At 46.8% G+C, this 27,152-nt stretch overlaps 1 protein-coding gene and 1 long non-coding RNA gene across 10 annotated transcripts in view; both read left to right on the top strand.

The window, feature by feature from the left end:
* LOC127388342 (uncharacterized) overlaps positions 1 to 11,795 on the top strand; it is a 43,444-nt gene extending 31,649 nt beyond the window's left edge. The window contains exon 3 of the long non-coding RNA XR_007890360.1: positions 11,587 to 11,795. This is a non-coding gene — a long non-coding RNA (uncharacterized LOC127388342). The remainder of the gene's footprint in view (positions 1 to 11,586) is intronic.
* A 6,476-nt stretch (positions 11,796 to 18,271) lies between these two features.
* WNK2 (WNK lysine deficient protein kinase 2) overlaps positions 18,272 to 27,152 on the top strand; it is a 115,549-nt gene continuing 106,668 nt past the window's right edge. For 5 of the 9 annotated variants that reach the window (XM_051627742.1, XM_051627735.1, XM_051627741.1 and 2 more), the window contains exons 1-2: positions 18,273 to 18,516; positions 18,887 to 19,687. In XM_051627742.1, the coding sequence (XP_051483702.1) occupies positions 18,914 to 19,687 (774 nt within the window). In that variant the 5' untranslated portion in view covers positions 18,273 to 18,516; positions 18,887 to 18,913. Of the gene's footprint in view, positions 18,517 to 18,886; positions 19,688 to 27,152 lie in introns of all 9 variants that reach the window. The other 4 variants (XM_051627738.1, XM_051627737.1, XM_051627740.1 and 1 more) reach the window with 2 other exon arrangements.

The raw sequence follows: 27,152 nt of genomic DNA, 5'->3' as shown, positions 1-27,152 counted from the left end.
GGGAGGGGCTTGGGACAAGGGCAGGGAGTGAGAGGACAAGGGGGAATTATTTCAAACTGGAGGAGGGGAGATTTAGGTTCGACATGAGCAGGAAATTCTGGGCTGTGAGGGTGGTGAGAGCCTGGCCCAGGCTGCCCAGGGAAGCTGTGGCTGCCCCATCCCTGGCAGTGTTGAAGGGCAGGTTGGATGGGGCTTGGAGCAGCCTGGGTGGGTGGGAGGTGTCCCTGCCCATGAATGGATGATCTTTCCAGCCCAAACCAGTCTGGGATTAACTTCCTGAGCTCAGCCCCTTTGTTTCCAAGCAAAGTCTGCTGGTACCATGGGAGACAGGTGAAGGGAGGACAGAGCTGTACTCTGTCATTGTCACTGTCTCCTAGCAAAAGAGGTGTATTGGGCACGTTGGTAAAATGCATTTCCAAGCAGTGAGGATTTCCTTGCTGTGATGCACTACTTGATGTTGTCTGCTTCATTAATTCCTTTATATCCCTGGAATAAACAGCCTTAACAACAACCAGAGGTATTCAAATAGGTCACACGGAAAACGAATCCTTTCTTTTTCCATCATTTATATTATTTAGTAATTAAACCAAATGGATCTGTCCCCAGTAGCAGAATGTGGCACTGAATAGTTAATCCTGCTGGAAAAAACTGTGAATCAGTGGGAAGAGCTGAGTTCAACTGCCAGGGCTTCAGTGTGGAGCAGAAAGGGAGATTTTTGTTCCCCTGCGGCTCAGATCAGGGATGTCCAATCTACTGAACACAGATACAGTTTCAATTACTTATTGAAGTTGGACTCTGTTGGTTAAACTCAAATAACATTTCAGAAAATATAAATGCTTAAAAGAAAGAGCTTGAATAACACCCTGCTGGGGTGTTATTTTACTGCCTTGTGTAGTGCAATTCTGCCCCACCAAGTGAAGGAGTGTAAGATCCATCTGGAACTGGGTATTACACAAAAGGGAAGAATGAGGATTTTGGTTTACATTTTTTTTTATATTTTGGGCTGGTTTTAATTGAATTTAAAAAAAATACTTCCTGTCCATATCTGAACAAACTTTGTAAATCCATCTATAGGAGCAAAATATTTTATTCTTGCAGTTTTTTCAAACTTGTGATGTAATGCAGTAAGGAATCCTCTGTGACCTGTTGTCAAAAGCTGCCAAAAATTAATTATAATTAATTAATTAATTATAATGCATCTCTAATACATAACCCGAAAGTCCCATGTTTTAACCACTTTTCCAGCTTGTGAGATCTTTGGGATTTTTGCACTGCACCATTGTTTACAGCAGTACTTTTAAAATAATTCTAAGATTAAGTAACACTATTTGAAAATGAAGACAACCCTTTATAAAATGCAAGTAAGTTTTTGAAAAAAATCACTCACAAAGAGGAATAGCAGAAGCATTAATTATTCTGCTTACTGTAAATGTCCAGCTATGGAGCCTTCTAAAGCTCCTGTTAAAGAGAGAGGGGAAGGCCAGAGCAAAACTGGGCATCCTCATTCAAATCCACGATTGGTTCCCACAGGATTTTCCACCCTTTGGCAATTTGTACCTCCTTAAAAATGGTGCTTCTGCCAGTGTGGGCTCTATGTTCTAAATTTCACTAAATGTTGTGGACTGGATTAACTGGTTGGCCAAGAGGTGACTTCCCCAGTAGGATCAGTATGGTGGAAGCCAGACGGAGGTGACTCCATGCCCAGATGATGTCCTGAGCCACCCCTGCTCCCAGGCTGTCACAGGATGGGGCACAGCCACCCTCCAGAAATGATCACAGAATCATGGACTCCCAGAGTGATTTGGGTTGGGAGAAACCTCAAAGATCATCTAGTTCCAACTCCCCTGCATGGGCAGGGACACCTCCCACCAGCCCAGGTTGCTCCAAGCCCCATCCAACCTGCCCTTCAACACTGCCAGGGATGGGGCAGCCACAGCTTCCCTGGGCCAGGGTCTCACCACCCTTGCAGCCCATCACCCTGTTTGCAGCTCATTACATATCAATGCAATGAAAAGAGTCAATCAATCTTCTCAGTAGGCACTGAAACACACCAGCCTTCCATTAATTTCCAGATCACCATTTTCTGAGCCTTGGAGACCTGCTGCTTTGCCCTGTCTAATCCAAGTTTCCCTAACAGAAAGGTGTTTTGACCAGTTCCAAGGGTGATTTCCAGGTGATGTCCCCTGGTGGAGCTGTCCCCTGGTGGAGCTGAGGACTGTGTTTGTGGCGTGCTGGTGCTGCCAGAAAACATCCTCCCTTCCTTGCTCCCGTCTCCAGTAGCAACACAGATTTCTCTCTCCCTGTGGCATTCTGACAGAAGCCCTGAAAGGTTATATATAGTTTTTAGATTAAAATCCTAGAAGTGAAACAGTTCTTACAGCTATGGAAACAGCAGAGATTTGGAAACCTTTGAAGACCCAGCATCCTTTTCAGGAGGGTGACGGAAGGAAATCCTCCAGTGAAAGGATGAGAACACTCACAGAATTTAGCTGATTATTGGGGGAAAAAAATAAGGTATTGGGAAAAAAACCTGCTTTTTCAACTAACTCCCAAATTCCCTGCTACGTGAATTAAATATTCTGGGCTAGTGTTTCAGGTTGATATTATCTTGGAGCTAGGAGGCTGCTACTTGCGACCTTTGTAATATTCTCTCATTTGCCTGCCTGTCCTTCTTCTTTTTGCTATTTACAGTTTTACAGCCCCTGGAGGAAGGAATAACCACACTGACTGTTAATGAAAATGTGAGCTGAAATGAGCCAAATGTTTTCCCAACCAGCTACAGTTTAGTGAAGCTTAGGAATAAGAGCAGCCTCTTGGCAACACCTCCAGCTGAAGTTTCTGAGTGTTTTGCCACTGTCTCCTTAAAGTTTCTGAGTGTTTTGCCACCATCTCATTAATTTGCACAGAGCAGAAACTGCACTGAAAAGCTGTTTCAACAAAATTCCTAACATTGTAAAGAAAATAATAAATTAAATCACAAATACAGGTGTTACTGGGGTTTTCCTCCTCAAGTTCAGCACAGGGGTTTTTAGAGCAACACAGAGTACAAGAAAGAAGAAATGAAGTCTTAAGACATGAATCTGAGGAAGAACCAGCATCTCTGGGGAAGAAAAAAAAAAATCAGGGCCAGGAAGTTAAGTTTATGTGTCTGGTCAGCAGAACTGAGGTCAGAAAGGCACACTTGGACTCTCAGCACAATTTTTTAATTCCGTGAGGGCAGTAGCAGATAGGAGGGAAACTGGCAGTGACCTTTGGGCCTCTCTCACCCTCAGCCCTGGCCTGTGATAGCACAGAGGTGACTGTAAGCATGGGACTTTTGGCCTGGGTTGAACAGTTTGTTTTAGGAGGACCAAGTGTTAACTACCGAGTCATTGGTAGTGTTGTGTACCCAGCTGATGGATTTAGAGCAGAGAGTTCATAGTATGTATGATAACAAGCAGTTATGAATTTATGAAGTTAAATTTTATGAAGGAGTTATTTTACAGCTTGTGCAGACACTTGCACACCTAAAGAAGAAGGAATGATTAGCTCAGGGTATGACAGGATCCAGTTTTGTCTCACTGTTGTGTGATGGTGCGTTGGTGCAGGGCAGAGCTCATGGCCAGGGGGGCTTCTCATTTGCTTCTTTTGCATGTGGCTCAGGAGAGAAGCTGTAACCTTCAGAGTTAACCTCTGAGGAGCATGTGCAAAGTAACCCAACAGTGGAGAAAATGTGTACTTCAGCTGAAGAGAGGAAATCACAGGATCATCAAGGTTGGAAAAGACCTCTAAGATCATCAAGTCCAACTGCCAACCCTGGAGGAAAAAACCAAAACCCAACCAAACCACCAACCACACAGCACAACACAACACCACCCACCATACCCACTAGATCATGCCCTGAAGTACCACATCTACACTTTTTTTAATCCCTCCAGGGATGGTGACTCCACCACCACCCTGGGCAGCCTGTTCCACTATCCAACCACTCTTTGGGTAAAGAAATTCATCCTAATATCCAGTGTAACCCTTCCCTGGTACAGCTTCAGGTAATTTCCTCTGGTCCTGTCATTATTCACTTGGGAGAAGAGCCCAACTCCCACCTCCCTACAACCTCCTTTCAGGCAGTTGTAGAGAGCAATGAGGTCTCCCCTCAGCCTCCTCTTCTCCAAACTAAACATTCCCAGTTACCTTTTGCCATGAGCACCACACTTAGCCTCTGGTTCTTCCAGAGGTGTGCTGGCACACTGGGCTTTGTCAGGTACATGTCCAGAAGGTCAGTTTTGGTCAACTGTGCGCTTCGGACTTGATGCTCTTGAAGGTCTTTTCACCCCTTGATGATTCTGTATCTGGGTAAAGATGTAGTGTCAGCCCACAGGAGGAACCATGAGAAATCAGAGGCTGGGATAAAAAGTATGGCCTCCCAATGCTTAATTTTTTGGATGTGTTGTCTGTCATTAAGCAAATTACCCAAATCACAAATTGGGTGTGACACAGCATGAAGGTGAAAGAGGGGAGACGCACGTGCTTCTGATTAACTGTAATATGGGAGACTGTGGGACCTGGTGCTGCAAGAGGGGCCCCTGAACTTGCACTGGGAATCTGCAGTCAGAAGTGACATGGTTTGTATCCTTCTGAAATTCTAATTTCATTGTTTTCTGATCTCATCTAAAGCCAGAGGGCTTCTTGCTGGGTGAAAATTGCCTGTGGAAATCAAATCCAGATAAGATGTTTTTCGTCTTAATATCAAAGGACTTGAGTCCAGGATGAAAACAGCAGGTTTTTGTTTTAGAAAAAACTTTTCCTTTGGTGGGATTCTGTGGACAATGTAATTAAAAATGTCTCAAATCACTGGACTGCAGAAAGTCAGAGTCAATTACGTTAAAAAACACGGCCCCGGTGAGGTGTAATTGATCACCTAACCGTGACAAATGAAGTATCTCACCAATATATATTTTGTAGCCATTTTTTACTATCTTCCCATCACAAATGAGAAGCATAAAATCCCTGCAAAAACTGTTCTCCAACAGCATTTTTACATTTGTCTGGAGTTTATGGAGGCAGTTGCCAATAACTGGTCCCAACAATTTCTGCCACATCTTTTGACTTTCTGGAAAAGCTGCTGAAAATCTACACCAAAATGAAAGTGCAGGTTTTGAATTTAGAAAGAATGTCTTTGAGGCTTGCATTACCCAAATTATTCAACATCACGTCTCAGAATCTTCCAAGCAACAATGAGAAAACTCATGGGGCACAGCTGAGGTGGAAGCCCAGGCAGCACGTTGCCCCAGGCCAAATGTTCTGACTACACACCTCTTGGATCATAAATGATCCTGTTTGGAAGGGACCCTGAAGATCATCAAGTCCAACCATAACCTAAATCCCACTACCATAACCTAATTTATCAGTCTTTGGCTTCATGGCAAAAATGAATCTATTTACTAGTTGTTTTGGGGTGGTCTTTGAGGATCACTGGAAAGAGAAGAGTGATGAGAGGGGGATGAAACCTGTGACTGAGAAGTGAAAGGCAGCAGGGCAGCAGCCAGGCTGGGGTCAAAGCTGCCATATGAGGAAGGGCAGAACTCTAAAAATAAAGTACCTAAGATGGAGGAGCTTAGAAGGAGAGAGGACAGTGTGAAAAGTGTGCTCTGTCAGCCAAAGGAAAACATATGGCTTAAGCTTTTGTTGTGTGTTCTGCAATTATCACTGTGAAAGTTGTCTGAATGTTTTCCTCCCATAGCAAGAACCAAAAATATCCCTTTTATCCCAGAATTAACAGAATCAAGAAAAATACAGAATCTCCAGGAGTTCTTTTGCATCCTGGTTCCTTGGGAGAGCAAGGGAGAGGGTGAGACACCCCTGACCTTCAGCAGAGGAATCCTAGCTATGCCTGCTCCCTGCCAAGTCCCTGTTGGTCTTGAGTGAGAATGTAGCTGGTTTTGGTAACATCCAGCACCAAGGGATTTGTGTCTAGAAAGCCCCTGGCTCCCAGTAGTGGTGGCTGTGGGCTCATTTCAGGGGTCAAAGGGAAATTCACAGCCTCCCTCCCCAGGCCTCTGATGCTCCAGAAGGACCTTTTCTCTCAAGTTATTTGTGCCTCACATTTGTCCTAATCAAAGAAAAAGGACTTGTCTCTTTGTTAGCCAATGGAAGAAATCCCCTTTCTCATGTAGGTGTGAGAATTCTCAGACAAGCTGGAGTGGGATCATGTATCTTCTCACAGGTGGTGTCTTGGAGCTTTTCCAGGCAGTTTGGTCTCCCTGCAAGGTGGTACCATGAGGCACAGGTGAGGATGATGATGATGGCTGCTCATGAAAGCAAGTTCAGGTACAGAGCAGATGGAATATGCTTTATAGTTCCTGTAACACTGGAACCACTTGATTAGGAGAAAAACCCAAAGAAGGTTTCCTACCTCTCTTGAGGCAACTTGGGGCCTTGAGCAACTTGGTCTAATGGGAGGTGTCCCTGCCCATGCAGGGGGTTGAAGCTAGATGATCTTTAAGGTTCCTTCCAACCCAAACCATGCTATGATTCTATGATTCTATGAACTCCAAAGCCTGGTCATCCTCCTGGAAGGGGGGGATGGGGGAGTCTGGGTGGCCAGTGATTCACAGGGGGTCCCTGCAGCCCCTAGCAGGCTGTGGAGGAAACACAGGGCACCCTCATTTAATGGGATGGGCTACTGCAGTTCTGCTGTTGCAGTGAAGGAATTGAGAGACATTCTGTGACATTACAGATTAATTTCTCAATGCAGGAATTAATTTAGTAAATGGAGAGTAATGTTTTCTAAAACATCTATAACTCAGCCCTGTGGCCTTCTGATGAGGGATCTATTAAAGCAAAGAGTCTTACAAAACCACTGACAGTGTAACATCTCAGCTGCGTTTGTGTAACTTGGTGTTTTCACTTCACTAGGATGTTTTTACAGTAAATACATGAGAAAAGGGATCCTAAAAGAGCTCAGATGTTTCTCGTGTATTCTGCTCTGCAGGGTGTCTGCCAGCAGTCTGCCTCCTGGCTCAGCCTTGTAGGGAGAGGTTTCTCACTGCTATTCAATGGGATGAAACCCAAGCAAAGAGCAAATGGCACAATTTCCTGTTTTTTTTTCCCATATAAGCAGCTGCTGGAGAAGACCTGCTTGGCAAGGAGCCATCCCAAAGCCCTCTGAGACCACCCCAGTGCTTAGAGCCAGCTACTTCCCCGCTGGGACCTGAGTTATGTGGCCTTCACACATTGTATGGTTCTTCATGCCCCACATCTTCAAGGATTCCTGGGAGTCATGGAAGCCAGTGAAGGCTGGACTTCCATTTTAATCTCTGGATGTCTACCCTCCAGCTGCTGAGGACCAGCTGCATCTAGATGTGGGTGATTCCAAGTCCTCCCTTTCTCAGGCTGTGTAACTTCTCCATCCAACCCTTCAGCATCTCTCTCTGCTGGCATCCCGTGGCTGCAGTGGAGGATCAGGATATGATACTTTTCATTCTAGTGTTCTTTCAGGTTGCCAGGGAGACAGTCGTCTGTCTGCACTTCACAATCCAGGCATTTGGTCCCAATTCCTCCAAGCAATAATCAGGGGTGGGATGTTTTTCCTCTCAACCATATCTAACTCTCCAGAATCACATCTCCCTAGAATCTCTATAGAATCATAGAACCATAGAAAGGTTTGGGTTGGAAGGCACCTTAAGGATCATCTAGACCCAACCCTCTGCATGGGCAGGGACACCTCCCACCAGCCCAGGTTGCTCCAAGCCCCATCCAACCTGCCCTTCAGCACTGCCAGGGATGGGGCAGCCACAGCTTCCCTGGACAACCTGGGCCAGGGTCTCACCACCCTCATAATGAAGAATTTCCTCCTAATGTCTAATCTGAATCTCCCCTCTTCAAGTTTTAAACCATTGCCCCTGGTTCTCTCTGTCCTTTCTCCTGTTCGTGCCAGGGGAATGGCCTGGGATGGAGAGTGTGGTGGCCTGGACAGGGCTGCTCCTGGGAAGGAGAAGAACGACTTGTCCTGGCCTGGGTCTTCTCACTCAGCATCAGAAGATTTTCCTCAAGACTTCTGACCTGGCACAACCCTTTCAGAGGAGGTACAGGATAATGTGTGAAGACGTGGTGTCACACAACACCACAAGATGCTGTCACATGCATTTGCTCTGTCATAGGGTGGATAAAGAGTGAAAATGAGATGTGTAGCCAATACCTTTTTCTTTACTTTTTTGGCTCATCCTTGGCCATGACCATTTTCTCTGTCATTTCACAACCATGAGGAAATCTCATCCTGGGAAATTCTGTCAGTCCCACCTTCCTTCCCTTTACTGCTTCCCTCAAAATGTTAAACATCTGGTTTGATATGACTGCTTCTGTGGTTATTTCACTGTGTGCGGGATGCAGCTCCTGTTATGGAAAATGCTCTTTACTGGCCAGAACAAATGCTGGCAAAGGTGGTGCTGCAGGTAGGTGACTGATGATGCTTGTCCTGGAGCACCCTTAAGCTGTCTGCATCTTTACAAACAAAACTGCTCCCTAGCCTAGAGATGTATACAGCCTAAGGAAATATTCAGGAGACTGATTCTCAGTGAGAAAAAAAAAAGGACATGCTTCCACAGAATGATGGAGAAAGGCAGAAAACACACATTACTAGACAGGGGTGGGTCAATATTTTCATGTGTGAGACCAAAGTGGGTGAGAAGCCAAAGCTAGGAAGACAAGTTCTGTGATCTCAGGGGTTGTGAAGGCAAGAATGACAGCAGAGCACAGCAACAGCTCAGCAGAGGGAGAGATAACATTCCAAAAGCATCATGGGCTTTGGAATCCATTCTAGGTTAGCAGCATGTGTTGCTAGGAAACTTTTATATTAAAAGGCATTCATCTTTAAACCTTGGGAACACAGGAACAGCTTTTTCTCTGTGCTAGGGAAGTTCTTTTAATGTCAGTCCTGACGTTACTGAGACAAGTAATACGTGAGCGGGAGAAAAATGCCTTCAATTGTCTCGGGCAAAGATTTCAATCTAACATGATTTTTAAATGGCTTGCAGGGTTTACCTGAGCTTTAGTTATTCTCATCAAAGATGCTGAGAAACAAAGATGACCATGTTGTTTGCTAAGATGTTATATGGAATAAGAACTGAGCTATATCTGGAGAAACGTGCAGTTAGCCCAACCCAAAGGCAGCTTTGGCTCATGGCAAGATTCACCAGGCTGCCATCAGGAGAGGGGGACAGTTAATCACAGCCCTCAAGACCTCATGTTGTCATCCCCAGAGTTTCTGGCTTTCAGCATTCTCTCTCTCTGAAAACCTTGACAGCACATATAAACTCCTTTTAAAATCCCCAAGCATCAAATCTCTTGCTGCCAGTTTCTAATAGATGTCTAATATTTTCTGCTGATGTTAAAGATCTGCTTCCTGAGCAGAGAAATCTTTAGAAAAGAGTGGATCTGCTTGTGGGATTCTCTGCTCTAATGAGACATACAAATCTGGTTCTAGTAAGTCCAAACCCTATTATTTTAAGATTCTATTACCTATTTTTCTCTTGTGCTCCACTCTGCTTTTTGTTCTTTCTCTTTCTTTGTTGATTTTTTTTTCCTCTCAGCTTTTCCTTCCCTCCCTCCCTGCCATCCTGTCACTCCCTGACTGATGGGATTCTGACCCATTAATATCACGACATGGCATGTCCCAGGCTGTTGGGAGCTTTCCCAGAGTGTGTTCAGCCTCTGTTTCTTCATGTGTGGCAATCAGAATAGCTCCGCTCTTCTGTCTGGCACCTCCAGAGCACAGGAAGTTCTGCTCAGGGGGAGGAGAATTATGCACTGCAATCCTGAGCGGGGAAACACCATGATAGTATTCATAGAATGGGTTGGGTTGCAAGGGACATTAAAGATCACCTAGTTCCACCTCCCCTGCATGGGCAGGGACACCTCCCACCAGCCCAGGTTGCTCCAAGCCCCATCCAACCTGCCCTTCAACACTGCCAGGGATGGGGCAGCCACAGCTTCCCTGGGCAACCTGGGCCAGGGTCTCACCACCCTCACACTAAAGAATTTTTTCCTAATGTCTACCATAAATCTTCCTCCTTCCAGTTTTAAGACATCCCTCCTCATCCTGTCACTACATGCCATCACAAATAGTCCCTCCCCAGCTTTCCTGGAGCACCTTCAGGTACTGGAAGGCCACTATAAGTTCTCTGTGGAGCCTTCTCCAGGCTGAGCACCCCCAGCTCTCTCAGCCTGTCTCCAAATCAGAGCTGCTCCAGCCATCCGAGCATCTTTGTGGCCAACTCTGGACTCTCTCCAACAGCTCCATGTCCTTGCTGTGCTGAGGGCTCCAGGACGGGTCACAGCACTCCAGGTGGGGTCTCACCAGAGTGGAGTAGAGGGGCAGAATCCCCTCCCTGGCCCTGCTGGCCATGCTGCTGATGCAGCCCAGGACACAGTTGGTTTCTGGGCTGCCCGCACACATTACTGGCTCTTGTTGAGCTTCTCATCAACCAGCACACCCAAGTCCTTCTCCTCAGGGCTGTTCTCAATCCCTTCTGCACCCAACCTGTATTTGTGCTTAGGAACTTCACTGAACTGCCAGGACTTTTTAAATGTGATGGGAAGTAGCTTTGCAAGCCTTTAACAGCCTTTATCATATCAGCTGATACAGCAGGAAATAGCAGACAAGCTTTTGGACTCAACCTAATCGTATCTCAAGACCTGTTTGGTAAAGCTGGACTGGAAAAGGCAATTTGAACCTGTGGGACAGAGCAGGGCTTGTGAAGCTGTTCTTCCCCTGAGGGTCAGGACTGGCAGTGCCCGTGCTACACTGCTGCCTTTAGTTGGTTTCTCTGCCACCCTATCTGCTTTTCCCAGAGTTTTGCTGAAGGGATATGGGCTAATTTAATATCTGGAAACCTTTCAGGACAGGAGCTGTCTTTGGTTTCTGTGCTGGTCCCAGATATGCCCATCCATAGAAGCACTGGTTCTGCAAAGAGCTCCATGGCAGTGTGACACTTGCACAATTAACCTCAGAACCAGTGGGATGGAGGAGGAAACTTGTACTGCAGGATCACAAGCTGAATAGTATAGGATGATAATGATATTGTGGGGCCTTTCTCCCCCAGTGCTCTGCTCAGCTGCCATGCATCAGAGAACAAGAGGAGCTGCATGCTTGATCATGGCAGGATAAAGGTAGATCACCACCACCTTTGAAACCATTCCAGTGCATGGATCTTTTGGTAACACCTTCTCTCTCATGCCACTTGGTGGAGCTTAGTGATTCCTGCTACCTGGTGGATTGTTTTGCAGACTTACTCTTTGGTTACACCATCAGTTGGCAGAGTATCTTGAAAATGGACAAAATCCCTACCAAGGAGGTAAAACCCAAAGTGTACCCCAAGATATAACAAAGAAGATGCTGAGTCGTGGCTGCTAATGAAAGTGGCAATCATCCCTGCTCCTCTTGATTGCAATTAAGTATAGAGTGTTCAAATTTTTTAAATAAAAAGTTAAAATACAGACTTAGGATCTTGGTGTTTCTGTTGTACAGGATGAGAGATGGTTAGAATTAGGTCGTGTTTGGTTTATTTTACAGATTTAAAATAATGTTTTAAATTTTATCTTCCTTTGCAGTATTTGGGGAGTGTGTGCATTTGTCTGGGTGGAAGACCTTACCTTTGTTGGAGTGGATGCTTTTCCTCAGCAAGCACCTGAGCAGGTTGACTGTTACATAGAGAAATGATGCTATCACACACTGGTCCTGCCTTCATTTAAATTAGTTGGGCCACTAGAACTAGAAATGGGACCTTGGCTGACTCTGTACTCAGCCAAAACTCTTCTCCTCAGAGCCTACCTGGAAATTCAGGATATGACACCAACTTGACTGTTATACTCTAAAGTGTCTGTTGTTAAATATAAATAAATTGCTCCACAAATCTTACTGACTCCTAATTTTGAATGCTTGCCTAATACTTGTCTTATTTAAAATTATCAAACAGATCATATTGTCAGAGGAATGCTCCTGGTGTTCTGGGCAGACTGTGTTTTGACATTTGAATCTGACCTTTAGACCCTGGAGTTTGGTACCAAAAGCAAGATCTGTTCCTTTGATTTGCGTAGGTGTGTAACTAACAGGTCTCCATGATTCTTCCTAAATCCTTTCTACCACAGGTGCCAACTGTTGAGGCAGAGTCATGAGAATGATGGTTTCACATGCAGTTTCTTTGCTGTTGTCAGGGAAGAGAAGGACAAAAAAACCCAGAGGACTCAGTCCTGGGATCTGTTGCCTGTGGTTTTAGGTGTCTTCCTGTGCAGACACCTTGGAAGCAGCCATGGTTTTTCTGGCTTCCTCTTAGAACTGGAAGCAGCAACTCTGCAGCTTCTTTTCACCGTGGTATTGCCCAAGAAGGACATTTGTGACACAGCAATGTACTACACATATTTATCCAATACTGAAAACTGGTGGTATATCAAGGGTCTTCTAGTGGGGCACTTTACAGGGGGTGAACAAAATTCTGCTAGGAGCTCTAAAAGCAATCCAGAGCTGGCCACAACTCTGCAACACACAGGCACCAGTGGGTAGAGCTCAGTGGTTCTTATTACAAGAAAAAAGGTCCTCGATGGACCTCCCATATCATCTATTTTCTGATGATCCCCTCCCATCCCAGCAAGCCAGTGGGGACTGAAAGGCTCCAGTTGTTTGCCTCACTCACCTCAGGCATGTGAAAAGTTCCTTGTCCTTCTTGTGACTCCTTAAGTGGGCTTGGGGCTTCAGGTGTCTGCGGGGTGACACCTCAGTCAATGCTAAGAGCGCTTTTAAGAGCAATTTAAAATGAAGTGCAAGTGCTGAACAGGACACTCCTGAGGAGGGTGGAGGCTGTTTGAAGGACAGCTGTTGACTCTTCAGCTGTTGTGTTTCCATCCATGCGTGACACAGTCTCTGTGTGACTGACTGATGTCATTTACCTTTGTGTAGATTGTTGTTAGTTCACATTGACACCACAGTAGAGCTACTCCTGAACTTTGACTGTTGGTCACAGCAGTGTTCTCTGAGTCACTGCGACCAGTCAGACCACTGGACATGTTCCTCATACCACACTGCTGGCTCTTACTCTTGTTTATAAAATGAACCTGTTCCCTGGAATGCTCATTGCACAGAGGGAGGGGCTGTGCTGGGGTTATCCACTCTCATCACTTCTTCAATTTCTAAGAAAAAACAGGCCCAAAGAGCTCAGCACAACAAGCACCAGGCAAAGACCAGCAGATATTCTTACTAAACTTGAATTTATGCCTCCTCTTTTATGTTAGGGAATAATGGCATTGTCATTATGTCTTCAATTTGCCCATTTTGCAACACTGTGCTAAAACACAGCTTCATGCTAAAAAAGAAAAGTAAAGGCTATACACTTGCTCAGCAGAGACATTAACATTCTTGAAAACTCCTAACTCCTTACTCTGCTGTGAAGGGCCAGATTTGACTCATTGATTTGGTCTTTTTTGTTCTGTTCCTTATTTTGCTCTAATCCTTAACTTGCTCTATCCCTCTCTTTTATTTTCATTACCAAAGTACTGCAGGGGTCGTAGCAGGAAATGGCACAAGGAGAGAAGTTTCTAAAAATACCCGTGTATTGTTCAAACTTTTGCAATCCTTGTGGCCACACTGAAGCATTGAGAAATTAATTATGTAGTTCATTGGAGTTTATTGCAGGATCAAAGCCATAATTTTCTGGCAAATAAAAGCAGCTAAATAATTAAATACAAACTTCTGAATTACACAGGAATTCTATAACAATTCTTCATAATGGGTCAGGTTTGGGGTGCGAAAGGTGATGGCCTGCCTGTCTAAAAAATCAGCCTTACCTTCATGAATTGGTGTGGAGAGATGATGCTCCATGTAAATCATATGAAAATGCAAAGATCTGTGAGCTGTCCCTATGCTGGCTCTGCTGCCCCTCAGGGAGGCCCCAACACAACTCCCCGGGCAGAGCTGTTCGCTGGGAACACACCTCAACAAATCCACAAAGCAATGAAGATACTGGCCATTAACCTCTTTGCAGCACCATTGGGTTTGTGTGTTTTGAGGAACCTGAGAGGTAATGTTATGGATCATTATGGGCTGTATAAGCTGTTAAAATCTGTTGGGATTTAGCAGTTGAAGGGTTTGTAGTGAGAGAACAAGGGGCAATGGATAAAAAATGGAAGAGGGAAGATTTAGGTTAGACATTAGGAGGAAATTCTTCACTGTGAGGGTGGTGAGACCCTGGCCCAGGTTGCCCAGGGAAGCTGTGGCTGCCCCATCCCTGGCAGTGTTGAAGGGCAGGTTGGATGGGGCTTGGAGCAACCTGGGCTGGTGGGAGGTGTCCCTGCCCATGCAGGGGGTTGGATCCAACCCTGACCAGTCTATGATTCTATGAATTTAAACCAGGAACCTTTTCTGAATTTGAGATTGTCATGCAGGTTAGAATGATATATCATACCAGTGTCACCCTTGAGGGCAGAGACAAATGGAGCTGACCCCTCCTGAGGTGGGTGGTGCACGTCCTGCCTCACTGCACCCCTGGGCAGGTTTGCCAGCAGCACCCATCACCTGGACATACAGAGGGTCTTTCTTCAGCCCATGCCATAAGACTGTATTAGCACCATGTCCTGAAATATTGCATCTACTAACAAATAGAACAGAACACAGATGAGCTAATTGAGAGTATATTGTCAAGCTGGGTTTTAAAATCCTTCTTCTTGTAAAGGAGACACAATAATTCTACAAGCCTGTATTTGGGACAGTAACACATGAGCCCAAGCTGGGTGCAACTGGAAGTAGCTCTCACTAGGCATTTGATCTGTTTTTAATGAAGTTATAAATTACATACAAAACAAGTTAATAGAAAATTGGAGGCCAATATAAATGTTTCCACAGTCCCCTGCAAATATTTCTTTTAAACAAAAAAAAGATTTCTCAGGATCTGAGAATCTGAAGTAAAGCTGTTCATGTGGAGACCTGGACTTAACTTCCTCACCATAACAAACACATAAAGAAAAGAATGACTGTTATTCGGAGGTGATTTTTCTCCCTTTGGAAAAGAGCAGTAGATATTAACTGGGACAAGCTGTCCTGCTCTGTGTTGGTTGGTTCTGGCTGTCGCTGCCACCGGTGGGGGAGCGGTGGGGGAGCTGCAGACAGCCTGGCCTTAATCTGCTTGTGAGTGGAAATCCCATCTGTGCTCCAGGGCAACGGGTGGCTCCTTCCAATCCTGGCACCCTGAGGGCATTTCATCCACGGGGATGAGCAGTTTGGCTTTCAGAGGTACAAAGAACAGCTCTCCAAGACAAAGGCTTGATGAAGGTCGCTGTGTCTGAGGTAGCACCCTCACTACCTTTTTATTGGAACATGCTGTAACTTACAGGGGTGCTCTGGGTCGTGAATCTGCCTCAGGCTTGCTCTAATGATGCTTTGACAGCCAGGAAAACTCTGTTTCTCTTTTTCTACACCCTTTGGGAATAAAGCATGCCCTTGCCTACCTGTCTGTCTGCTGGCTCACACAGAGCTGCAGTCAGGATGGCAGCAGAATCAATAACTTGTTGCTGTCACAGGTAAATTGAGGCAGGTAGAGGAAACTCAATAAAACACCTTCTGGAAAGGAGGTTGTAGGTTTGCAGCTCCTCATCAGCTGAGGAGTCTTGGCTAGATGGTAGAAATGGTGTCAGCCTTTACCTTTAGGTTTCTCTGAAGGCCACAGCCATGGAGCTGTCACGCTCTCCGTGGTCACTGATATCCAGGAGGTCCTGGACAGGCAGGTCCTGAGGGCTAAAGTATGATTGCCCACCTGCTAGGGAGCATAATTTCTTGGGAGAAAACCCAAGGAATGGGCTGTTCCCATAAAAATTACTCAAGGACCAACTGAGGAGGAAAGCAGTTCCTGTGGGCAGCTGTTGCTTTTTTTCCAGCTCCCCAAAAGCCGACTCAGATTTGGTGTTCTCTCCATGACTTTCTTGTTTATGGAGATGGGAAAATCTGCTCGGATTCTTCTCATTATGGGCTTGGATCATTTTTTGTGTTTGTTGAATGCACAAACATGTTTAATGTGTATTTTTTCTTTTAACTAAAAGCAACTTTTGACATTCTGGGTTGAGAGATTGCTGCCATAATTTCCAGCATTTCACATCGACCAGTTTAGGTGTTAATTGAAGTGGTTTGCTGGAATTTTTCTGCTCTTCACCTGCATCAAATCCCATTCCAGTCTTGCTTGGAGAGAACCAGATCAGACTAGGCACCAGTTGCAGAGCTGTTTGAGCACTTACACGTGGCTCTGGACGTGACACCTACCAGTGTGCTGTCCTGGTCCCCTCTCCTCTTGGTGCTGCACTTGGCCACATGTGCTCAGGCTCCCGTTGTGAGCTACTTGCTTCAGGACATAGCACAAACACACAGCAGCCTGGAGAACGTGGGAGTGTGAAGACACTTTTTATTTCTGTTCAGGTACTCTTAAAAAAATCAGCCATGTAAACAGACTCAAAGCACTTGACGATTAGGTTTATGACATGCAAATTACGTTAATTTTTCAGTAGCCAAATGGCCACTGGAAGAGCACTAGGCACCAGAAGAAACTCAGCTGTGAGAAGCCCTTGTGAGGACAGGTCTTGCTTTACTTGCCCAGCACTGAGGACAGTCTGGGAGTCACCAGTGCAGCTCAGCAGGCCCTGGGGCCTCCTGTGGCAGGTCTGCTATGCTGTCCTCACCTCAGAAGGTGGAGAGACTTGCCTTCCTCCAAGAAGGCATGGCAGTGAAATGAGGGAATCAAGTATCTTTTCTTTTTTTCCTCCATATTTTTCCTGATTGCAGGCTTTGGGTTTCCATATTTGCTCAGCTCTTGAGCATTCCCCATTTTCTTCTGTCCACCTGCTGAGCAGAATGTTGCCTGCTACTTATGGTTGGCTCATTAGCCTCAATCTAGTCCTTTTTCCCACATGATGGTGGGAATTTCTCTACCTGGGAGGTGAGTTCTAGGTCAGGTTTATATAATAACTGGGAGAAGGTGTCAGAGCTCTTAACCTTTCCTGCTTTTCTCTTGGTGACTTCATATTGCTGTTTATTAAGTCTCTGAGGAGAAATAGGAGCCTGACATACAGAACTAACAGCATGAAATTCTGTATTTCTACACATGGTGTAAACCTGTGCTTGATGACAGTCCTAGAGATATTGTATATATGTGAAAACTCGAAAAAAAAACCAACCCACTGAAAGATTTAAGGTATCCATAAACCCAAGTTTATGGGTCATTAACCCATGTTGTTTGGTTTTTGTTTGGTTTTTTGTTTGTTTGTTTCTTTTTTTAGTTAATACACCAGATTGTTGAAAGTAATCACCTGTTTTCTTATTTCAGAAGTGTTTGGGTTTGGTTTTTTTGTTTGTTTTTAATAATAATATTTAACTAAACATTAATTAATTAAATAAAAACCAAATTCTGACTGCCTGGCAGTCACCTTCCTCTCCTTCAGAAATCTCAGGGAATAACTACTGGGTAAACATATTTTTTTTTTTTTTTAATTTAGTTACATTTTAATTACTAAAACCGATGGTATGTTTGCATGGATCTAAGGAAGCAAGGAAACAAGCTTGGCAGCGGTGGAGCCCTGAGTCCTCCCGTGAATGTACAGGGCAGAATGTCCCAGCCCTGGTCTGGGCACAGTCTTTGGCAGAGCCGGTGTCCTTGTCACCTCAGGGCTCAGCTTCGGAGCCCGATTTCCCTCGGTGCAGCTCAAGACAAGGATCGGTCACCCTGCACCAGGAGGTCAATACGCAGAGAACGGTGCACGAACTGCCAGGAATGAGAGGAAATAAACGCAAACAAAGGAAAAACACCCCGTGGACGCGTGGCAGGTTCCAACCCGCAGCCCCGCACGCACAGCAGCTGCGCTATCACCCAACGCCGCCAGTTCTTGTGCACGTTTTACGCTTGAAGGAGCCTGAAAAATGACGACTAGGAAGAAGATTTGTCTCCTCCTCAGTAATCTGCTCTTTAATCACACCCAAGCAGAACCGGAGCAGCCACCACCTCGCCGTGCGTGGTGGATCCAGAGGCAGCCGCAGCCGGTACCGCAGCGCAGCGCGATGCTCGGAGGAGCGAGCGCGACACCTGCCCGAGGGGGCGGGCGCTCCCGGCCCCGCTGCGGCCCCGCCGGGGGGACCCTCCCATTGTGTGCGGCGGGGGGGCCGGGCCAGGCCGCGCTCATTGGCGGCAGCGGCGCCGGTGCCCGCGGCCGCGGCAGGGAGCGGCTCCATTGACAAAAGCGCGGCGGGGCTGGGGCGGGGCGGGGGGCGGCGGCCCCGGGGCGCGGCGGAGCTGCCGCAGGGCTGAGCCCGCGCCCTGACGGCCGGAGCGGAGCGGAGCGGGCCGGCGCTGCGGGCAGGGCCGCGCTGCAGCGCGCAGGGGCAGCCGCCTCGCTCGGCGCCCGCTCCGCGGCGCGCACGGCCGGACAGGCGCGGGCACGGCGGTACCCGCCCCTTCTCCCCGCCGCCCTTCTCATCCCCGTCCATGGCGCTGAGCACCGCAGCCCCTCGCTCCGCACGTAAGTAAAGCGGCTCCGCCGCGTCTTTGTGCGCGGCCCTGCCCGGCCCCGCCGCGGGGGAGGCGGCCCTGCCGCGCACCTGGGCCCGGGGCTGCCCGGAGACCCCGGCCCCGCCGCTCTGCGCGGCCGCCGGGGCGGGGAGGGGGGCCGGGCTGCGGTGGGCCCGGGGAGCCCGTCTGGCCGCAGCCCCCCGGTTCCCGGCCCCGGTGCGGCTCTGCCCGCTGTAGCGCCGGGGCCGCGGGAGGAGCGGGGAGCGGTGCGGGGAGCGGTGCGGGGAGCGGTGCGGGGAGCGGTGCGGGGAGCGGTGCGGGGAGCGGTGCGGGGCGGCCGCGGTGCGTCAGGACGCTGCGCTCTGCCTTGTCCCTCGCAGGTGGCGGCGGGGCGGCCCGGCCCGGGCATGGACCACGGTGACTTCCCCGGCCCGGGGGCGGCGGCGGGCGCGGAAACCTCAGAGCTAATGGAAACTGGGGGCGATGCCAGATCGGCACCTCGGCGGGGCGGCGGAGGCGGCGGCGGCCGCGGCGGGCTTGCAGCGACTGCCGAGCTCAGCGCTCCCCCGGGGGCCGAGACGAGCATGAATATCGATGGCCCCGCCGGTGGCGGGAGGAGCGGGGCGGCCGCGGGCGCTGCTGCAGTGCCGGGAGCCCCGGGGGCGGCCGCCCCGCCGCTCCGCGCCGCCTGCTCCAGGGACCCCAAAATGGTCCATCAGCGGTTCCTGCGGAGGAGCGTGGTGGACTCGGACCAGGAGGAGCCTGCTTTCGACCTTCCCGAGTCAGAGCACCAGAGGAAAATTATCCTGCTCCCTAAAACCCGGAGGATTATTGCGGAGCGGGCCAAGGCGGGGCAGGGGGCCGCCGAGCAGGGGGCCCTGGGGGCCCAGGCTGCCGGGGAGCTGCCGGCAGCGCCGGCCCCGGGCAGTGCCGCGGGCGCCGAGGAGCAGCGGGAAGCTGGGAAGGATGCGGAGAGGAAAGAGGCGTCGGATGCTTCTAAAGATCAGAGCAAGGCAAAGAAGGAGGAGCCCGAGGAGGAGGCTGATATGAAAGCGGTTGCCACCTCGCTGGATGGCAGGTTCCTAAAGTTTGATATTGAACTCGGGAGGGGATCCTTCAAAACCGTCTATAAGGGCCTAGACACCGAGACGTGGGTGGAAGTCGCGTGGTGTGAACTTCAGGTAAGCCGAGCTTATCCTCTTGTGTTTTTTCTGCTTTGTAAGCCTGGGCGCTAAGGGTAACATGCCGGTGTCATCCAGAGGAGCTCGGCTTTGAGCAGCCTTTATAGTCGCCATCGCTTAGTATCCAGTGTCTAACTATAGCGCAATATTCTCATTGGCTCCGACTCTACCACCTTATGTACACTCCTCCCAGGCTTAACTCTCTCGGGCCTGGCATCTGCCTGCCGACACTGGCAATGTGAACGTAGGACCTGTCATATTGCATCAAAAGGTCAGGAGCTGCACTTCCCGAATGCACAAAGAATGTCGAAAGGAGCTCAAGGCAGCTCCTCTCGTCCCCTGCCCCAGCATGGCCAAAAAGCAGTAGCTCGGTTTAGCAGGAGGGGAGCAGCAGGTCTGTATTAAAACACCGAGGGTAACGAGCTTGGAGTGCGTTTGCAGGAGTGAGCTTTCCTTTTGCTACGGATATAAATGCATTATGCTTTTCTAAAGGTTGGAGATTCACTGCCCCCTGACCTGTCCTTTCCCCTCCTCTGAAGCTGGTTCCCAGGTTCTTGTGAATCAAACTTCCCGCATCACCTCGATGCTTTCTTTTCCTTTTTTAGGTATCGTGAACTGGTCAAAGACTTATCTAGCCAAATGCCTTTTAAAAAGGAGATATAAAAGATCTGATTTGAGCTCTGGGTCTTTAGAGTGAAGTCATCCAGTAATATCTGAAGGTTTAGATAGTGTCTTTTACTGGTTTGGGACATGGCTGTTAGCCTTTTCTTAGAGTTTTTTATCTTCCCACTTTTGTAAAAATGACAATAGCATTATTGTGTAGTTTTTTTCCTTGTGAGGCTTTTAGCATGTTACCTCATTTCTGTTAGTGTCCATTTGAATGAGACCTATCTAAGAGAAAAAGCTAAGACAAATTTTGTTCTCGAGCTATTATTTGATTACTCTAATTTTGGTAGGAGCTAGAAGATTTAACTCTTTTGTACAGTTTGGAGTCCTTAAACTCTCACTGCCTAATTGAGCTTTATGACCTATGGGACTATTCTCAAATAGCATGTAAATAATGTGATCTAATAAGCCTGAGTGCCTGATTGTTTATTTTTTAAGTGGTGGTCCCATCTGTTTGTAAATCACTCCCAGCTTCCTGTGATGGATCTACAGCCACATCTTTATTATTTCTACCCTAATTATTTAATTACACAAAATAATGGTTACTCACTGCAGCACTACTTCCTTAAGAGCTATGGGGAGCATTTGTCAGGCTTTGCACTTGTGTGTTTCCCTGGCTTTTATTAGAGATGTGGAATGTAGAGGTACAGCCCCCATGGGCTGGTGGTGAGAGGTTTTTCCCCTTTGCCCCCCAGCCTGGAGGGTGGGGGGGGGGCTCGTAGGGAAGAGGAGAGGCTGTGGGAAATCGCCAAGAGGATCTGAAGGGGAGGTGGGCCGAGGAGGGTGCTTTTGTGGGGAGAGATTTTGGCCTGGTCTTTGGCTTCAAACAGAGTCCTGAGCGCCCTTGGCGGTCTGGAGTTAATTTACGGTGGTAACTGGGATGCTGTGGGAAGGAAGGTTTGTCCAGAGGAAGGGGCTGATGCTGTCGCAGGCCGCCTTGGTCACCGCAGAGCCATCCCACCTGTCTTGTTGCTGAATTTAGGGGAGTTGCAGTAGGTGTATTTGCAACATACTTTGTGTAACACATTTGCTTTAGCTATAAAATACTGCTACATGTATTGGAGAAAGCAGTGTCTTGGTATTTCAGTGTTTTGGTCATTTACACTTGAGGGAGAGATTGGGAAATTGCAGTATGAACCTGACCTGGTGATTGGTTTTATTATTCCTGCTTACATTTCTTTATGAATCATTTAACTGACTGCACGCAAAGAAATAATCTGTAATAATTCTCTAGTTCCCACAAGTTTCCATTATACGTTCATCAGTTTAAATCCCATCTCTCTGCTAGGTATTTTCAATTGAATGTATAAATTTTTAGGCCTCGAATTGTAGAAAGAAATCTCCCTTTATTATTTGACTGCTGGAGAGAAATAGGTGTGAATCCCTAGAAGCAGGGAGGGTGCTGGTTCTCCTGAAACACTGATGTGTCTGCTCACCCTTGGGATTTGGGGGTGATGCCACGGGCCAGGTAAGGTGAGCTGGTATGTGAGTTTTGAAAGCCAGTGCGTGGGTCTGGATTGAGAAGGTCGAACTGAATGACAAAAGACCTTAATCACCGTGGGGATTAAAGCTTTTGCTTTTGGGATGAATTCGCAGGAAGGAAGCGAACAGGAGAAGGTGTGAATAGCTGTGGGTTGTCTTGGGCTTTTGACTTGCAGAGTACTCGAATTCAGCTTGGGAGTTATGTTGGGGAAACATCCCGATGCTGTTAAGTAATCGCTGTATTCACGGCATTTGGAAGGTTTTCCTGAAGCTGTGCCAGGCGGATGTGCCCCCTGTTTGTCTCTGTAGAAATGTGGAGTTCAGATCCACAGCGGTAGGCAGTGGAAGCCACCGTCGCCGTGGTCTTGGAGACAAAATTCCTTCCTCTGCCGTCTCGAACCATCAAAACCCACCCCAGAGCCTTTCTGTAGAAAAATGGCAACAAACTACTCCGCGTCTTTTTCTGGAGATGCACTTGTGCTTGTTACTTTTAGAGCTGGAGAGTTGAAAGTGAACAGTACTGAGGTTCCACGCAGGCTTTAATCCTCTGTCCTTGCTCAGCATTTTTGCAGGCCAGTTGTACTGTTGCCTGTGTGTCTGTCTCTTTTTTTTGTCCGTCTGCACAAAGACCTTGCGAGCCATTCTTGTTCAGTGGCTTTATTTCATTGAAAGGATGGCTTTAGGGTTCAGAACCGAGATCATGGCTTGGATTAGGGCAGGATCCGAATGCTAACCAAACAAGATCTGGGGGTTAGACCTGTCTGAAGATGTGGAAGCTGCTGTCAAATTCAAGCTAGAGAATACGTTTATTGTTCCTTCCTGAAACTGAAGTCATGGAGCAGGATTAGCTTGCCCTTGCAGTTTGGAAAGGTTTGCAGTCTAAGGTTTTCAACAGCTATAATTAATTTTGATTGGTGGCACAGAATGGCTGTGTGGTGAGGCTTCAGCCTAACAGTATTTCAGCGTTTCGCTCCTAAGTAAAATGTTGGGTCATGAATAAGGAATATAGGCTTTCGCCACTGCACTGCGGGCAAGCCAAATAGTGTTTTTAGTTAGATGAATAGCTTCAAAATGCCCATCTTGGGCCCTTTGGGAACATGTAGGAAAACTGCAGAAGAGTGAAACCTTGTACTGTCTAGAATGCAAAGACCTCATAGTACGTTATGGTTCTCACTTGGACTGTGAATGCTGAGCTTTTGATTGTATTTAATTTTAATTTCCTTTGCTGAAAATGAGGAAGGGCTGGGCTGTCTGGTCCTGCTGTTGCTGTACCCATAGTGGGGAGCTGAGAAATGTCTGTTGGGAGCACTGCAAGGAAGCCAGCCTTTTTCCCCTGGTTGTCCAATACTTGTTCTCCATTATGTGTACTGCTGCTTAGGTGGACACCAGTGTCCTGAAGGCGCTTGGGCCTCCAGGTGCTCTTCCTGGGCGTCCTTGCTGCTCCCTGGGACAGCTCAGTTCAGGTATCAGATGTTAGAGGTGTTTGGGGAGCGATGTAAGAGTGAAGGATGGGCAGAGGTCAAGTCTCCTTCCCTGCCCATCTAGCTGAAATTAGAAATCAAGGGTATGAGAATAGCTCTGACCGCATTTTCTAAATGGCCACCAAGCCAAGATAGAACAACCACAACAAGACACAGCGCTTTGCGGTGGCCATTCCTTACCCTGCAGCTTCTCTGCCAGGCTTCTGGCCATATAATTCCGTTGGGAAAAACTTCATTACCTTTACAAGAGAAGTGTTTTATTTCACAGTTTTATAGCACTTTTTCCTTTTCATGCCAGCCTTTGCAGACTGCCTGAACCAGAAAAAAAATAAGTGTCAGGGCATTTTATGTCTTGAGTCACTCAGGTATTGGGGAGTCTGAAATTTTTGAAGGGCATGGATCTTAACTGAAAATTAAGTTTGAAATGTGGATGCATTTCTGAATGTTTCTTTAATTTGTTTCATATTGATGTGAGTACATTTTCTTGACCTATTTTTGTTCTTTAAATGAGAAACTCATCCAAATTGGTTGATAGCTGACTGATTTTAATATGGCATGAATATTCAAGATGAGATGAGAATTTGTTTTAATGGGAAGTGAATAAAAAGAGTGTTTAAAACCATTAATTCTAGACCTATATGAACTTACTAATTTTTGTTTCTAAGACTGATAATTTTTGCTTTGAGGAAAGATTGTGGCTTGAGTGGGGGAAAGGAAGAAAAGCATGCAGTTTATTTCCAAGTGTGATACCTTATACATGAGAAAAGGCCATGATGCCTATGTAACTATTTTATTACATTTTTAAGTGGTGTTTTTCATCTTGTGTCCATTTACAAGATCTGGTAGTTCAAAGCACTGCCAAAGGTCCATGGCGCAGGTGGTTTTGTGTAAGCACATACGTTTGCATGGTTAAAAGAGGGAGCTTGTGACATGGACAATGTTTAAGCAAGTTCAATTCTAGCTGGCAAGTCACTTCTGTCAAAATTAAATTATGTGGAGTTAAATTATGTGGAAGGAGGAGGATGTCATGTGCCCCTGTATCAAGAATCCAGGGAATTTTTTTCTGGATCTTGAGGATTTTCACTGGTTGTTGGTGTTCTTGTTGGCTGGCAGCATTCATCTGATGTTGAAATAGTAGCTGGTTACTGTCTCTGCTATTAATTTACTGGCTGGGTAAACTTTGTAGTGTAAGTGAACATAATAATTTAGAAAATTAGTTTGGGAGAAGCAAAGAGGGAAATTGTATCACAAAGCTTGAACCTGATACAGCTCTGTGCTCATTAAATTAACTCTCCCTACCTTTGTCTGTTTTGAATAAATTCTTGAGATAGGGACTTCTGTTTAAATTGAAACAACTGGCTTAGCTCTGCTTTACAGTGTCAATATGAAAACATGTGCCTGTATCAGTGGCATTGGTTAGTAGAGCTGTTGCCCTGACATGGAGAAGCAGGATAGGGATACAGCACTGAGCTATTAATAGACTGCTTCTCCAGTTCAGTAAATGAAATGGAGCTGGGTCAGACTTCAGATTCTGCCTTTGAATCAAATAAGGATTTTCTTTTGCTTTTGAGTACATTTTGCCCAAGGGTTTGTTGTGTGCTCTGTTTGTCCTTGTTAAACATCTCATGCTAGACGTGTGGGGTCTCGTTGCCATGAGAGGAAATGACTTAAAATAAACTCCAAACTTGAGCTAAAGGATATTTCTGGTCCCTTGGGTCGTCTTTTGTCCACAGCTGATGGGGGAAAAGATTGATGTTGCAAGCTGTCATCTTCGTAGTGTTTGCACTTGAACGTGGTCTAACTGGTGTGTTTAACAGAATCATAGAATGGTTAGAGTGGGGGGGGACCTTAAGGGTCATTGGGTTCCAACTCCCTTGCATGGGCAGGGACACCTCCCACTAGAACAGGCTGCTCAGAGCCCCATCCAACCTGCCCTTGAACACTTCCAAGGATGGAGCTTCCACAGCTTCCCTGGGCAGCCTGTTCCAGTGTCTCACCACCCTCACACTAACAAATTCCTCCTGATCTCTCACCTAAATCTCTCCTCTTTTAGTTTAAAACCATTATCCCTTGTCCTCTTACTACAAGTCCTTGTAAAAAGTCCCTCCCCATACTTCCTTACATGTATGAGCAGATTGGTGCCTTGGTGTGTTGTGGGGTGTACTAGAAGGACTGGAGAAACCTCAGTGGTGCTGGTAATGATGAGCTAAAAGGGTGGCAAGAGCAATTTGGCTGTTGGTTATTGGAGGTATTGGGTTCTGCATGTTCTTGAGAGATGAGAGGTGCTGCAGAGGTGGGGAAGGGTGGGTAGGTGGTGGGTAGAAGCTGTGTTGTAAGGACCAGATTGCAGAGGAGGGAGATAGTGATAGATCTCCCATGGTTTGGGCACCCTGCTGGAGGGCTTGATTTGGGGTGGAGTGCTGAAAAGAGCTTGCTACTATAATCTCATCAGGGGAAGTTCAGTTTTTAGACTTATCATGACAGAGTCAGCAGCAGGATCCTTACCTCTGTGTTCAGTAGGTTTGGTGGTAGGTCTGGCTGGCCAGAAAACAAAGAAGTGCTGATGCATGATACCCAGAGAGCATGTAGGCAGAAGAAAAGGCAGCCAGAGGGATGTCAGGTGAGATGTATGACACTCCTGTTGGAAGAGACATGATCTTTCTGCAAATGATGATTGGAGAATATTGGAAATGGTCATGCAGAAGCAGAACTGGTTTTACTCTTGTTTAAGTTTGCACATGTGAAATTGAAGTTACATCTGGAAATGCATTATTTCCCTGAAGTTATATTGGCCTCCTAGAAAACATGGGGCTATCCTGATGTTGATTTTTGCCTGAAATCTGGCTTTGCAAGGAAGGGGAGAGTTGCTTTTTTTCCATGGAGTTGAGAGATCAGCTAGAAACAACCTTCGTCCAGTGTCTATGTAGCTCCAAAATGGTGTAACCAACTCACTGCTTTCCCACTGCTCTGCACTGCGGAGCCAGCCTCGCTGCCCAGAGCCAGTTGTCCTGCTACTTTCTCTGCACCATCTCAGTGATGGCTGCAGCCTCTTCTTAGTGGAGTCTGGACCAGGTGTCAGAACTGCAAGATGGCAGTACTTCGAAATTCCTGCTGTGTCTGGTGTGATGATTTTTCTTTATATTGACAGAGAGAGAGAGAAAAATCTTGGCTCCTCTTTGCATCCTTTTCACCTCTGTGGAGCAAATAAGAAAAAGGCTTTGGTCTGTTGGTGAAAGAGTGTGAAGCGTTTGGTGTGTAAAAGGGAAAGTGTGGTCCCTCTTATTTCTTCCCAAAGAGTACTTGTAGATCTCTTTAAGTCCGGTTTCCACATAAACCAGAAAATAGTCAGTTTTATGTTTTAGATGGGTCCCTTGCTCTGGAATGGACAGAACTTCAAATCATAAAGCCAGCTTCCCAGATCCCTGAATAAAATCTCATTGTCCTCCAAAGGAATAAAATCATATCTCCTTTTGGAGGCTCCAGAACAGCTTGCTGGTTGGGCATTTTGTCCATTCTGAATTAGCTTGGGTGCTGTGGATCTTCTGAGCTGTTCTGACTTTCTCCCTGCATATGATCATGCCCATGCAAAGGACACCAAGAATTTGGTGCAAGGAGGGGATCACAAGTGTACTGTGTCTCCTGTGATAACTTGACTTGGGAACAAAGGGTGTCACTGAACACCTCTTAAGTCCTAGGCAGCATTTTAGTTCCCAGCCAGTCGTCCATAGGGATTCATGAGTTTAGACTGAGTTCTAAATTTGGTGCAATAAATCTGTGCCAGAAACTTTCCAGAGTGACTATTTTGTTTGTTAGCAGTGTCTTGGCTTGCTCCAGGT

Source organism: Apus apus, chromosome 9 (genome assembly GCF_020740795.1).
Source record: "Apus apus isolate bApuApu2 chromosome 9, bApuApu2.pri.cur, whole genome shotgun sequence".
Lineage (NCBI taxonomy): Eukaryota > Metazoa > Chordata > Aves > Apodiformes > Apodidae > Apus > Apus apus.
This window is presented reverse-complemented; position numbering and strand designations above follow the sequence as displayed.